We start from the raw sequence: 14,863 nt of genomic DNA, 5'->3' as shown, positions 1-14,863 counted from the left end.
CCTTTTACCCATGTTGCAGAAGAAAAAGGGGGGAAAATCGTGTTTCATGGGACTCCTGGGTGGCACAGTTGGTTAGGCGGCTGCCTTTGGCTCAGGTCATGATCCCAGCATCCTGAGATCGAGTCCCGCATTGGGCTCCTTGCTTGGCAGGGAGCCTGCTTCTCTCTCTGTCTCTGCCAGGGCTCCTGCTCTCGCTCACTCTCTCTCTCTCTTTGACAAATAAACCAATAAATCTTTTTTTTTTTTTTTAATCATGTTTCTATGTGGAATTGGTGAATTGAAGAGATGCCCATCTTCAAATCTGACAGAGACTGCCGAGCTGGTCTGCAGACTGGTTGTGCTAATTTATGCTCCTGTTACCAATGTGGAGTTCTTTTTACTAACTGATGTTTAATAATGTGGGCTTTAGTGTTGGACTATAAAATGGGTTGGAGCCTGCCTCCGCCCATGAGCTGTGTGCCCTCCGTGTGATATCTGGCAGACTTCCTATACTTCACGTATGCCTTCGTGCCCTTTTATGTCAAAAAGGGGTAATCATAGTCCATAGCATATTCTAGAGGTATTTTGAGGAGTAAATCAGTTCATGTGAACCTCTTTGAACACTGCCATCTCCCCATAAAAGGCCATTTTAGAAAAACAAGGTTCACTATTACTGTTGCTTAAAAATTGATTTTTGCCACTCAGATGAATATGAAATGGAGTTTAATGTGGTTTAATTTGCATTCCCATATTATTAGTGAGGTAGAGCATCTTTTCATATGTTTATTAACACTTTCAATTTCCTTTTCCATTCTATTGGGTTGTTCCTTTTTCTTATGAGCCGTAGGAGTTCTCTGTATATTCTCTTTAAATATTCCAAATGCTAATTCTTTGTCGATTATATACAATGCAGAGCCCTTTTCCCCCCCCAAGCTTGGGGCATGATTTCTAACTTTATATATGGTGTTTATTGAACCATGGAAATCTTTAATATAAACTAATGTTTTATGCATTTTACTTATGAAATCATCCTCCGCATCAAGGTCGTATAAAACTTCCCAGGTATTGCTTTTTTGTACCTGAGTCTTACGTAGAATTTATTTTGGGATATGCAGTACAGATGCTATTTTATTTCTTTCTGTGTGAATAAGCATTTATCTCCTGGGGTCGGCACACCTTTTTCTGCAAAGGGCCAGAGAGTAAATATCTTGGGTTTTGTGGACCATATGGTCTTTGTCACAACTACATCGTTCTGTCATTGCAGTGCCAAGCAGGTCACTTAACCTCTCAGACTTGATTGCTCCAGAAGAACACTGGGGATAATAAGAGTGTCTCTTTCATGAGAATGTTGCGAGGATTATAGACTAAATAGACAGGAAGTAAATAAATGGGTAGAGTGGCGTTCCAATAAAATTTTACTTATAAAACTGGGCAGCAGGTTGAATTTGGCCCACAGGCTGTAGATTGCCAAATCCTGTTCTAGACAAATCTAATCCATTCAGTGCAGATGCTAGACAAGGAATTCCTAAGTTGGATGCCTATCATATATGTATGATAGTATATACTACATAAATTTACGTATATAAATATATGTGAACTTATCCTATATAAATATATATAATGCACATATTATACAGATTTATTTCTATTTCCTGCCAATCCCATAGAAATAACCTACCTTATTCTCTTCAAAACTGCTGTTTCCTTCTGCACACATCATTACTCACTCATAGCAGGTTTCTTTATTGAACCTCCATACATTCCAGGAATATAGAGTGTACTGCGGGACTTGGTCTGTTTATAGACAACCCAGATTGGTTTTTTTGGAAACAGTTCTGTCTTCTGGTAACTTTTCTCCCATAGCCTAAAACTACCCTCTGAAGCTGCATATTATAAACTAATATCTCCTGACGCCATACCTTAAGTTTACATCTCCCACTCTCCCTACACAGGACAAACTGTTCTTGTTCTCATGGGATACTCCGTGTCCCACTGATTCTCATAGATTCGGTCAAATAGCAAGGGCGTGCTTGGGGAGCCAGTCACTTTGCTAGACACTGGAGACCCAGGGGGAGCGAGTTCCTATGGAAATAAGGTATCCGGAACAGAACACACTGCCCAGATGTGGCCTGGCCCACCCGGAGCCCAGTGGATGGCGCTCTTTCTTGGTCTGTACATTATGCTTTTAATAATGTAACCTGATTTCCTGCTGCTTTCTTACCTTTCTCTTTCTGCCCCCCACCCCAGACTGAGGCGGTTATTAACTATCTCAAAGTCAGTGTGGCAGACACGAGGTCCTTTTGGGTTTTCTTCAAATGAGAAAATTTAGGCTCAGAGTAGAAAGAAGCTTGCCCAAGTCATACAGCTGATAAATGGAAGTCAAATCCATGTCTTATCTTTTCCAAGTTCTAATGTTCCATGCTTTCTCCACATATAACACAGGTTGTCCTGATGGAACTTTCTGTGATCCCAAAACAGTCTTTGCCAGGGAAACACTAAAGAAGAAACAGCCTCCTGCAAAAGAAAATGGGGCTTAAGATGCAGCCTCTCTCTCTGACAGGTGTCCAAAGACATGTAAAGTTTACTTCTTTGGAATGGGTACATGTCTGCCTCTGTTTAGACAAGCCAGTCTCGTCTCTGGCAAAGGTGTCAGAGCTAAGCACAGCACACAGAAGTTTAGAACTCAAGGCAGACACCTCACCTCCATGGCCAACGTGTCAGAACAGCAAAAGATAACAGCCCCTTCGTGTAGACCCTGGACCAGGGGCGGCCTCTCACGGTCTGGGAGGCCACAGACTGTCGCAGTAATGACTCTCTTCAGATCTACTCGTAGCAGGCATCTGGTGAAAGCTTACTGTGTGCCAGCGACTGATGATGTAGTCTGTTATTCTCACAGCATTCTCATGAAGTAGGTGCCCTTATTATCTCTAACGTTCACTTGGAGAAGGAGCATCTGAGAGGTTAAGTGACTTGCCTGCGGTTGGTGAGTGGGTGATGCAGGAGGGCTCACCGCCACGCCACTGTTCCTGCCAAGTTCTCAAAAACCAGGGAACATGGACCTCTCTAACCCCAAACCCCTTTTTAATACTAAAGGAGTTTAGAAATTAGAGGATCCTCCTACTCTATACATTCAAAGAAAAAAAAATATCGGATCCCCAAATTCAAAGCATTCTGATGGTCTTCATTTTCCCGATAGCCTAGAAAGTACTTAACATCTGTCACCATAGTATTTGAATCACCCTTTAAAATATCTGGATGCTGTGTCTGTATCTGTGCATCTGTGGAGACAGGTCATTCCTCATTGGACCCTTCTGGTGGTGGATCTTAGCATTGACGGGCATGTCCCCCTGACAGGCCACCCGTGGCCTTCTAATTAGTAAGTGAACGGTTGGTTCCCCATCGTCATTTCATTTGATACACCTGCAATAGGAGAATGTTACTCCTTATTTTAATTTTTATTTCCTTCCTTATAGGTCTTCCTTCTTCACAGGTTTATCATATAGAGAGAAGCTGAAACAGGCAGTGGTTTGGCCACTGTGCAATACTGTTAAATAGTAGGCTTACTGGGATTTGGGGGAAGCTTGAAGAAAATGACATGGTATATGGGAAAAGTAGAAGAAAAGTTATTAATTGCAGAGATACATGTCGTTTTTTTCTTGTGAGAAGGAAAGCTTCCTGCCAGTTAAATATTTCTTCTTTTCAAGCGTGGTTCCTGACTTTGACATATGCTCTTCCTTTCAGAAAGCTGTGGTATAGACGTATGGCCCAGTGGGCCTTACGTTTACTGGGCCAGGAATGTCCCAGTCACAGGAATGATCTCTGGTGTTTTCTAGGTGTTTACCTTGCTGTGGATTGCTGACTGGATGGTCCGTCACTTCTGGAGGAAAGGGAAGGACCCGGATAGCTTCTCCATCCCCTATCTGACGGCATTGGGTGACCTGCTTGGGACAGCTCTTTTAGCCTTAAGTTTTCATTTTCTTTGGCTTATTGGAGATCGAGATGGGGACGTTGGAGACTAATAAATCCTACAAACTGTTCTCAAGTCCCAACGAGGAAAACACAAGACAACCACTTATGACTCTTTTTCAAAAATCTTAAATCAATAGTTGACTTCTACCAGGGTAATCTTTAGTTGGCCCTGATTCAATTAAATGGCCTTAACATTTTTTTAAGGAATTTGTGTTAAAACCAGAATGAACAGTATTTGTGCTGCTTTTCGTAGAATAAATGGTAATTTGACATAGATGTAGACACACGCTCAAGCTCTGAAATTAATTAAATAGGAAAGAATATAAGATGTTTACAGTGAATAATTTAAAAATCACTGATGTAGCAGTGTAATTTATTATTGTTTAACTTAATAATGCCAGGTTTGAGGAAACTGAGTTCTCCTTCAGCCTGTCTTGTCTCAAAGATGTGTTGTCCTGCATATCCTACTATAAAATGAAAAGGACCAAAACCAAGCCTTTAATAGTTTTAACTATGCCCATCTCTCTGCTAGCTGAGGATAAATGATCAGCTATTAGCTCCCAACCTGACTTAAATATGTTCTGCTGAGCACAAGATAAACTTACTTTTCCCTGTGCCAGTGTGAATTTAACTTCAGCTCTGTAAGGTCTTGGCAGGCTAGCCTTGAAACACAGAACGACCCCGAGAGATCTTTAAAGAAAGCAGTGGGCCATATTTAACCATTGTTTCAGTGAAAGAATTTTGATCTTTCTAAGAAGACTGAATAGTCAAAACCAGAAGATAAACTGGGCTGCATTTATAGGGACAGGATGGTGTAAGAAATTGTGTGTGTGTGTGTGTGTGTGTGTGTGAGAGAGAGAGAGAGAGAGAGAGAGAGAAAGAGAAGAACAGAGAGAAGGCAGAAGTGTTGGACAGAGAACAAAATCTTGGATGGTTAATAGCAAAGATTATAGTGCTATAGAAATACTAACTTTATGTAATTATTCTTAAATACATTTTATTGATATGCTTTTATCATTTGGTCTGCAAATTTTGCTACTCTCCAGGATTTACTATTTATTACCTGTATTGTAATTTTTTTTTATGAAAAAAACTACCATTTAATATCACCATGATTTTATTGTAAGATTTCGAATGAGCAAGTGATCCATTTGCTCTTTTGAAGACATTTGTTGGAACATTTAGGCTTACTGTTTTAAGAGAGAAGTTGGTAGGTTACCTTAGTGGTTGGTCATCTCTGTACATATCACCTGTTTGCACAGGCTTATCTCTACTCTGTCATATACAGTGCTATGTTTCCTATATATTTTTCTAAAACTCTGACCTATATTCCTAATCTTGGCCAACGCTTTAGTTATTCAGTAGGTCAGCATTTTTATATCACATATTGTTCATTTAAAAAAATGCAGTAGAGTCTCTCAAGACCATCAGATATCTAATAATTGAACTGGTAAGGGGAAACATGTACATTAACGTTGATCATTATGGTTTAAGTTGGGAGTTAGGGTTAACATATAAATAGTATATTGTTTATAAACATAATGGGGGATGTATTCCTCTTACATTCTTTAAAATAAGGGGACTGTGGTATAGAGTTATATATTTTTGCTTATTTTAAAACTTTAATTATTCTACTCTTCTGCCTTATAATGAATCTTCCAAGGCAGAGAACTGAACTAATTATAGACTTTCTCCTTTGGAGAGTTATAATGTCAAATAGTGAACATTCTTTTAAAAGAAAGAACGATTAAATCAATGAATATGTAGCTGCAAAGAGTTTTTTTTTTTTCTTTAAAAAAATCCATAAATAATTTCTTTGATTTTTATTGTAAAACATTTGTAAATTACTTATATACATTTGGGCTGTATGATTCATAAGCGTTTCTGTTTGCCGATAGATTTCTATCTTGATTTATAACATAAAAAAGTGTCCAGCAAACTACATTTTTAAAGCATTTACCATCATCTTTAGTGCATTACCTATTCTGAAACACACTCAAATACACTCTATTATATAGTACTCACAACGGCACCTGTGAACCAGATCAGGGAGAGATTCTTATCTGTATTTTGCGCCCGAAGAAACTGAAGTGCAGAGAAGTTACACTTCTAACGTTGCCTGGGTGTGAAAGTGCCGAAATCATGACTAAAATCTGGGTCTCTGGTCTCCTGAGCCAATTACTCTTTCTATGACCACCCCCCCCCCCCCCAGGGGTGCCGAGAGTACCTAACTCATTAACTGACAGAAAATAGGCTGGAGCATCAGGATTTTCTAAAGTAGAATAGAATATTGCCACATCTTTTAGTGTTCAGACAAGGAAACCCCCATCTAATCTGTCTTAATGGTAAGTGTAGCCCAACTCTAAATTATTCATGTTCTAAGACCAAGGAAAACACAGATAAATGAAGACTTCAGAATAAAAACTAATGCCTAATTTCATTGAACATTTAGTGGCCACCACCTTCCCTGATTTAACATTTTCCATAGATGCTAATAAGTAACTAGCGTGGCTGATTTGAGTTCTGTCTCCTTTTTCTTTTACTACCCAACCTTCACTATAGCAACAAAAAGTCTAAAAGGCATGTGTGTCATAAGGAAAAATAAAGACATGGAAAAATCAGTTACCAATTAGCTCAGTTAATTTATAAAAGGGATATAGAGTCCTTTAATAAAAAGCTTTTGACTGGTTTTCTGAAAGCCTTTACATAAGTATGCAACTAATAAGAGACTTATTTACCCATGAAATAATTTATTATCAGACTTATGTAATGTAAATTGACAGTATTTATTTTTATACAACATAAAAACTCCTCTCCAAACGTCTTCCTTTCACTAATTTATCAGATGCTTTATTTATATAGAGATCATCTTTTTCAGAATATATTTTTATTCTTGCTCACTAACCTTTTTTTTTCCTTCAAAAAATAAAGTTTAGAAGCTGATACAATGGGAACTTATGGTCATGTCTCTTCTGGGAGACATCAAAAGTTTCCCCGTCATACACTATCAGTGATGTAGCCAAATGAACTACATTCTAAGAAGTCTTTCAGTCATCGGGCTTCCTTGCCTTACAATGTATCTGTGGTATCCTATACCCATTTATAATGGGCATCTGCTGTCTTTGAATTGTTGTAAACTCAAGAATAAAATGTAAGAAATACAGCCTTGTTGTACTTCTTGATAAACTAGAAGGACATCAAGCCTGTGTGGAACTCACCTAGAAGAGACTGGAGTGATCTGTCAGTATTTGTTGTAAGAAGTTTAATAAACCAGGCTCTGGCCACCTCTCCACCTCCAAACCATGGCTTTACCACTTCTCCACCATTGAACACTCCTCTCATTTTCAGCTTCCATTCCTAGGTCCACCAGTCCACGCACCTCCTTCAGACTCACCGGACAGCTCTGGTTAAACACAGCCCCTGCCTTGGCGGCACTCATGCAGCTGAATACGGCTCACAAAAGACACAGGACTGCTCAGACAGATCTTTGAATTTATAACCTCAGCCATCAGGTTAACCCGCACTGCCCAGCAGCCTGCGCTGTTTCTCCGATCACTTCATTCTCTGGAGCTCAGGCCTTTGTCTCCTATACTTTACTGAAAGTAGACCTGTCAAGGTCATCAAGAGTCCCCGGGTTGCCAAATCCAGCAATCAGTTCTCAGAATTCTCACCTTATTTGGCCTCTGTAAGTCTTTGAAGGTCTCCTTTCTCCTTGAAATGCTTTCTTCATTTAGCTTCCCCCCAAAAAACAAAAAACAAAAAAACCTTCTGCCTTCCGCTTTCTTTTCTACATCACTGAAAGCCCTGTGTCTGTCCTGCTGGTGGTTTTTCCTCAATCTCTACATTCTGGAATGGCCTACAGCTCAGTATTGATGACCTCTTCTGTATCTACTCTTTCTGGGTGACCACGCCCACCTCATTGTTTCAAATGCCATCTGTGGCCTTAGTCGCAGGCCCCTCCCGAGTTCCAGACCTGTATGTTCACACGACTGCTGGACAACTCCACGCAAACCATGATGAGGTATCTCAAACATTTGAACAACACTATCAGCCACTTAACCTAACTGACACATAAAGACCGCCATATCAAACGACGACAGAATACACGTTAAGGGGCTAATCCCCTTCATATATAAAGAGCTTCTATAAACCAGGAAGAGAGAACAACAATCCAATAGTAAAAAAGCCAAAGACATAATTCATTAAAAAAACAAATGCTCAATATCCAAACTAAAAGAAATGCTAATTAAAATCCTATTGAGGGGTGCCTGGTTGGCTCAGTTGGTTGCCCAATTCCATTTCTGCTCAGATCATGATCTCAGGGTCCTGGGATGGGGCCTCATGTCAGGTTCCATGCCCCATAGAGAGTCTGCTTGAAGATTCTCTCCCTCTGCCCTGCTTCCTGCTCTCTTTCTCTCTCAAATAATGAATCTAAAAAAAAAAAAAAAAAAAATCACAGCGAGATATCCTTTCTCATCTATCAAATTGACAAAAATTCAAAATCTAATAAAACATTCTCTTGGCCAGGTTGTAGGGAAACAGACAATATTGCTGGTAATAAATGATAGATTTACCATAATAAACTGATAACATCTCTGTAGAAGGGAATCTGGCCCATAGCTACCAAAATTATAGACACATTTATCATTTGATCCTGTAGTCCTACTATCACCATCATTAGACCCAGGCAAGTAAAGCCCCTGCCCTGGGCCCTCTACCACATGAAGTGGCTGGGAAACCAGCCAGCAGGCCACAGCCATGTCACTGCCTGTTTTTATAAATAAAGTTTTATTAGAATGCAGCCACGCCCATTTGTTTTCATACTGTTTCTGGCTACTTTCCCTCTATGGCAACAGAATAGAGGAGCTATGAAAGATATATAGCCTGCAAAGACTGAAGTATTTACTCTCTAACCCTTTATACACCAAAAAAGTTGACCCACCCTGCTTCAGAGTCAATTCCTCAAATTTTACTTTTGAGTCTCCCTCAGGTACCTGGGACTAGCCAGGATCAGCTGTGTCATCCAGGCAGGGCAGCCCAACCTGAAACTAGTCCTCGATGGGCTCTAGTTGCCAGAAGCACCTCACAGATTTATAAATCACTGCCCAATTCCTGGGACCATCCAGGGATGAAAATGGGCCCCCGTTCCCATTTCTTCTCTTCAGGGTGAGCCCCTTGAATGGGGTCAACTAGATGCCCCAGCAAGTCAAGACAGTTTGCCTGTGGGGTAGTCCTAAGGCTCTAGGGCTGGGCCCAGTTCCAAGAAGGCAGCAGGGTGGACCGGTCATTCTCACTGGCTAGAATGACCGTGGGCTGCAGGAATGCTGCTGACATTGATTTGGAGTGACTGACACATCAGACAGAGGACAAGTTCAGAGCTCTGGGCCACTGAGGATCGGCTAACAGCTAACCCTTGGACTTGAGTCTCAGATCTCGTTTGTCAGCATTCTGACTATAGCATCACCTCTGGCCTAGAGCATTGAAGGGTGGCAGGGTGGTGGCAGGTGTCCTTTACCCTGTGTGCCCTTACCGTTTGCACCCAAGAGAGTCGCCCTAACTTCTTGGCTGTCTCTGTGCCACTTGTCATGCTGTCCTCTGGGGGTGGCTGCTCATTTCTCGGCTGATGGCTTTCAAAACCACTGCCACACCACTGACCCTTCCAATTGATGTCCTGTCTTGCCTCCAGTTGATGTGCTGATGCCATGCTTCCCCAGATCAGTCTTAAATTGTACTGGACAAGGAACAGTCATTCATCATGTAGACGGTACCATTCTTCTCAACCTGCTTCTGGAGCCTCACTTAGCCTCCTCACTGGTGATGGTGTGTGGAAGGCAGGCACTGCTAAAGAAATATTCAATGACACTTGCTAACAATGGTAAGGCAAACCTTACTCAGGCACCACTTCAACGGGATGTTATAGTGGGGGAGAGAGATGGGCTCAACTCTGAAACAACATAGGCGAGTGGGGAGCCATAGCCACTCAGGAGCAGGGTGGGGGTCAGTGGGTGGAAAATCACTGAGAGGAAACATCAGGGGTGAGGGGCATTCTGCCTCAGTGGACCTAACAGGATTCTTGCGAAACGCAGCAGATCGATGTAATCGGACCTCATCACCTGGGGTGTGGTGGCAGATGAGGGGCCCAATCAGATATCAAAGTTGGATCAGATATTAAAGGTGAGGGGTTCTGGTTAAATGGACTTAGCAGGGTTCTTGTTAAAACTGGGTTTGGTAAGGAAGTGTGCAGATGGACCTAGGAGAAGTTTGGGGAGCCTGACCAGAGTTTGAATCTTTGGATGTGGTCAACACGGAAAGAAATCACATCTCAAATGCCATAACTACAGCCTAAACAATCAAGGGAAGATATGGTTGAAAGATGTATTGTTCTACATTTATGCTCTAAAATTCCAATAAATTTAATGTGAGAAGACATTGTCTCCCACAGTTTAATGCACACCTGCAGTGAGCCGCGCATCCGTGGCCACTATCAGCAAAGCTCAGGAGCAACCTTTGAGAAAGTCATTGGAAGCCAGTATCCCGGGGGCAAGATGGTGTGGTAACCCTGGAAGAACTGTCAACAGCATTAAATAAATGGGATTAGAGGCCAGAGGCCAGAACATCTGTACCGGTGCGCCCCTCTGAGGCCCTGCTGGTTGGGTTCAGGACCACAGCAATAAAGCAAGTCAAATGAGGTTTTTCGTTTCATAGTGTCTATAGAAGTTATGTTTATAGTATATTAAGTCTGCAACAGCATTATGTCTTTAAAAAAAACAATGCCAGAAGTGCTTGGGTGGCTCAGTCAAGCATCCAACTCTTGGTTTTGGCTCAGCTCATGATCTTATGGGTGTTGAGATCCAGTCCCTTGTCAAGCTCCACGCTGAGCATGGGGTCTGCTTGTCCCTCTCCCTCTGCTCCTCCCACCCTCAAATGAATAGATAAATCTTAAAAATACCTTATTGCCAAAAAATGATAACATCTGAGCCTTGAGCAACTCTTAATCTTGCCTCTACATTGATGGCTGCTGACTAATCAGGCCGGCGATTGTAGAAGGGCAGGGTGTCTGTAGCAGTCTCTTAAAAATAAGACAACAATGACGTCTGTCACATCAACTGACTCTTCCATTCACCAGTGATTTCTCTGTAGCACACGATGCTGTTCGATAGCATTTTACCTAGTCGGACTTCTTTCAAAACTAGAGACAAGCCTCCCAAACCTGCCACTGCTCAGTCCACACGTTCAGGTAATATTCTCCAACCTTTGTTGTCATCACAACAGTCTACAGCATCTTCACCAGTAGACTCCAACTCAAGCAGCCATTTCTTTGTTCATCCCTAAGAGGCACCTCTTCATCTGTTAAAAGTTTATCATGAGATTGCAGCAACTGAAGTATAATCATAATTTAAAAGTTTGAAATATGGCAAGAATTACCAAAATGTAGACACAGAGGCAGGAAGTGAGTGAATGCTGTGGGAAAAATGGTGCGGAGAGCCTTGCTCAGCATCGGGCGCCACAGACCTTCAATTTGTTAAAACAAAACAAAACAAAACAAAAAACCACACACACACACACACACACACACAATATCTGTGAAACTCAAAACCAAACCAAACCAAACCAAAAAAACAACGAAGCACACTAAAGGTAAGCCTGTAAATGGATTCAATCTACATTTTGGTTACGTTAACCTGTATTCCATAAATGACTCTGAACCCAGGGTTGGGCAGAAAGGAGACTCCCATCTGGATTGAATCTGCCTCACTGTGATGGTAAAGCTAAAGGCTTTAAAGGTGATTTCCACAAGTATTTTCCTCCCAAAGGCAGTAGTCCGGTTGCTTTGGTCTGGACTTAGGTCTCCTTCATCTTGGTTCTACTTTTCCAGTGAATCAACAGCTGATGCTCACATTACCTGAGAGCATTATTGTCATCAAACATGCCGTGTGAGTGTGTGTGTGCACACACGTGTGAGAGCACCCGGGTGTGTGTGCACATGTGTGCAGTTCAGACCCCATCGTGAAATCCGGACCCGACACTGTGATGTGGCTTCAGTGGCGGACATCATCCCTGGGAACACTGGCAACGTCACTTACACCTACCCCTGCCTAGAATTTGTCAAATAGTTTCTCTCGAACAAACGTCATTTGAATTGGGGACTTTGTTGTTGTCGCGATGAATATTCATGAGACATTCATTGCAGGGTGCTTTTAAAAAAATTATTACTTGTGTTTTGATTCTCTAGTGCCTGAATGGTTTCTGCTAATAGCATGTCAGAAGTTGAATATAACAGAACGTGAGCTGCCTGTCCACGGAGTGAATAGCTCGTGATAGAGGCTAATTGGGTTTGGCATAATCTTGTGATTTCATAGAGCTTAATATTAAAGAGATAGGTTTCCTAGGCCCCCATGAAAGCTGATCTAGATCACGAGGGAAGTTAACGAGTTTTTATTAAGTGCCAGATGTGAAGCGGCTTCTGCTGTCAGCACTGAGGAGAATCCGAAGGATGAAATGAGGCTCTTGTGGCCCATGGCAGGTGATCCGTGAGAGGGCCAGGGATTTACATATGGGAAAACCCATAGCAGTTTTGGATAAGAGTAAAAACTGCCAACTAGGGTGCCCGGGTGGCTCAGTGGGTTAAGCCTCTGCCTTCAGCTCAGGTCATGATCTCAGGGTCCTGGGATCGAGTGCCACATGCCTAGCTCCCTGCCTAGCAGAGAGCCTGCTTCCTCCTCTCTCTCTCTCCCTCTCTGCCTACTTGCGATCTCTCTCGCTGTCAAATAAATAAAATCTTAAAAAAAAAAAAAAAACTGCCAACTAACTGTCCACCAGTAGAGGAATAGTTAAAGAACTATGGTACACAATTTTCAAAATATATGTAAAATATATAACCATCACATACAATCATATTTTCCAAAACCAGTTAATGACATGGGGGAAATTCTCACAGTGTTAAGTGAAAAAAATCAGGACAGATGCAGGTTGATCTTATTTATTGTGGACTGCCTTCCACCACCTCTCACCCAGGGACTGGGGAGAAATAAACAAATAAACAAAAAAGCCCCTTGGACTTATCAGTTTTCCTGCTAACTTAATGCAAGGAAATGAATACAATCCAGGCAGAGAGAAGTCAATACTTCGGGAAGGAAACGGATCCTCACAAAGGTCAGTTCTATAATTCCAGATCTTATTTTAGGAAAACAAATCAGAACTTCACTGTGTCCATACCCCCCAGGGTCTCCATCTCCGCCCCCAAAAGCTGGCCTCAGCCATCCCTGAGTCCCGTGCTCACTGCTGCCCCTGATGGAGTCACCAGAAACTGCAAGGAGAACAGCACAGAGAAGGGAGCAGGCAAGCTGTGAAATTTGCAAGAGAGGCAGGACATAATGAGCAGGTTATTTCTTCAGGGATGAAGGGCAGTGTGCTCATGGGAAAAGGAGGAGGCTGGGGAAACCAAGGGGGCTAGGGAGAAGTGGGAAGAATTCAGGTGAGTGAAATCCACATGGCACAGCCCAGAAGACCTGGCCAGGATTTCTCAGTGCTTCACATGGCAGTCACCTTGACCCTATTGAGGGAGTCAGCTGTGGGGGCCTGGGCAGCTCACCGCCCTGGTGCAGAAGTCAAGGGTGATAAAGCACAAGTATAGGAGGCCAGGCATCCTGCCAACCAGCTTCTGCCTCTCTGCCCAATGAAGTATGACTTTGTAGCAACGGTTGAATCATTCATTAAAGGACTCCCAGTCTTCTTCGGCGGAGGGCAAACCTGCTTCAGGGAAAGGGACACTGGAGAGGTTAGCCTCCTGCCCTACCACGGCAGCCCCCTCACTATGGACTGCTGAGTATCAGGAAGCATCTGGGGAAGGCCCCAACTTTATGGGACATGGGAAGGGACATGCTTTGGGGACAGAAATGCAAAGGAGCTCCCAGCAGACTCAGTGCCTATGAGCTGGAGAACTACGGGGTGGGGAAGAAAGGTAAAAAATATATGTGTGGTGTGTAACTGTACATTTTTAAGGAATTGGAAGGAAACACCAACATCATAGTTATCCTATGGTGATATTTTAGTGGATTTTCTTTTCTATTCATGCTTCTTTATATTTCTAAAATTTTGTGCAGCAAACATTATTATTGTGGTTGTTTAAAGCTATATGTCTTTTTTTTTTTTAAGATTTTATTTATTTGACAGAGAGAGAGATCACAAGTAGGCAGAGAGGCAGGCAGAGAGAGAGGAAGAAGCAGGCTCCCCGCTGAACAGAGAGCCAGACGTGGGGCTCGATCCCAGTACCCTGAGATCATGACCTGAGCCAAAGGCAGAGGCTTTACCCACTGAGTCACCCGGCACCTGCAAATGGAGTTTTCAAGTGAAATTTGCTGGTGCGGTATTCACTTGGCTCTAGTGTTATGACAGAGGGTACCTTTATATTGAGAATACCGCCACCCAGGCCACCACCTGTCACTGTCATTAGTGCTAACGTCTGTCATCATCATTGACTTGTCATCATCACCGGATAGTGACTTAAGGATTTTCTGCATCCTTTTAAGATGAGCAAGTGATATGGCCAGGAACACACAGGACAAGAGCTCTTCACTTTCTAAACTCCCAAAACCTCTATCAGACGTATATTGGGCAAAATCTATTCTAACATGTCTTATGAATGTTACATACTGTGGTAGCTCCTTAAGCCTGGGTAGGCAACAAAATACATTAAATACAACTTCAGTTGCTCTGTTGCATCCCACTCTCCTGATCGGATCATTGGAGTACGCTGTCTTTGATCCAACCCTACCTATCACCTCCATTGGAATGCACCAGCAGAGGTAACATGCTGCCTTAAGTCTATTAACAATAGGAGCCCACAAAAGTGGACATTTGGGGCCCATGTAGTCTGGTGAACGGAGATGACTTGATTAGCTGGAGGAGGTCTTGG

The 14,863-nt window shown here is 42.4% G+C and overlaps 1 protein-coding gene across 11 annotated transcripts in view; it reads left to right on the top strand.

The window, feature by feature from the left end:
• Positions 1–14,863, top strand: part of SLC41A2 (solute carrier family 41 member 2) — a 131,854-nt gene that overhangs the window by 113,064 nt on the left and 3,927 nt on the right. For 8 of the 11 annotated variants that reach the window (XM_059186730.1, XM_059186727.1, XM_059186721.1 and 5 more), the window contains one exon: positions 3,813–3,977. The exons of 2 other annotated variants lie outside the window; for them this stretch is intronic. In XM_059186730.1, the coding sequence (XP_059042713.1) occupies positions 3,813–3,838 (26 nt within the window). In that variant the 3' untranslated portion in view covers positions 3,839–3,977. Of the gene's footprint in view, positions 1–3,812; positions 7,112–14,863 lie in introns of those variants that run through there. One more of the 11 variants, XM_059186729.1, reaches the window with a different exon arrangement.

The sequence above is a fragment of the Mustela lutreola genome, chromosome 8 (genome assembly GCF_030435805.1).
Source record: "Mustela lutreola isolate mMusLut2 chromosome 8, mMusLut2.pri, whole genome shotgun sequence".
NCBI classification, from domain to species: domain Eukaryota; kingdom Metazoa; phylum Chordata; class Mammalia; order Carnivora; family Mustelidae; genus Mustela; species Mustela lutreola.
Note: the sequence above shows the minus strand (reverse complement) of the source record. Positions and strands in the feature narration are given on the sequence as shown.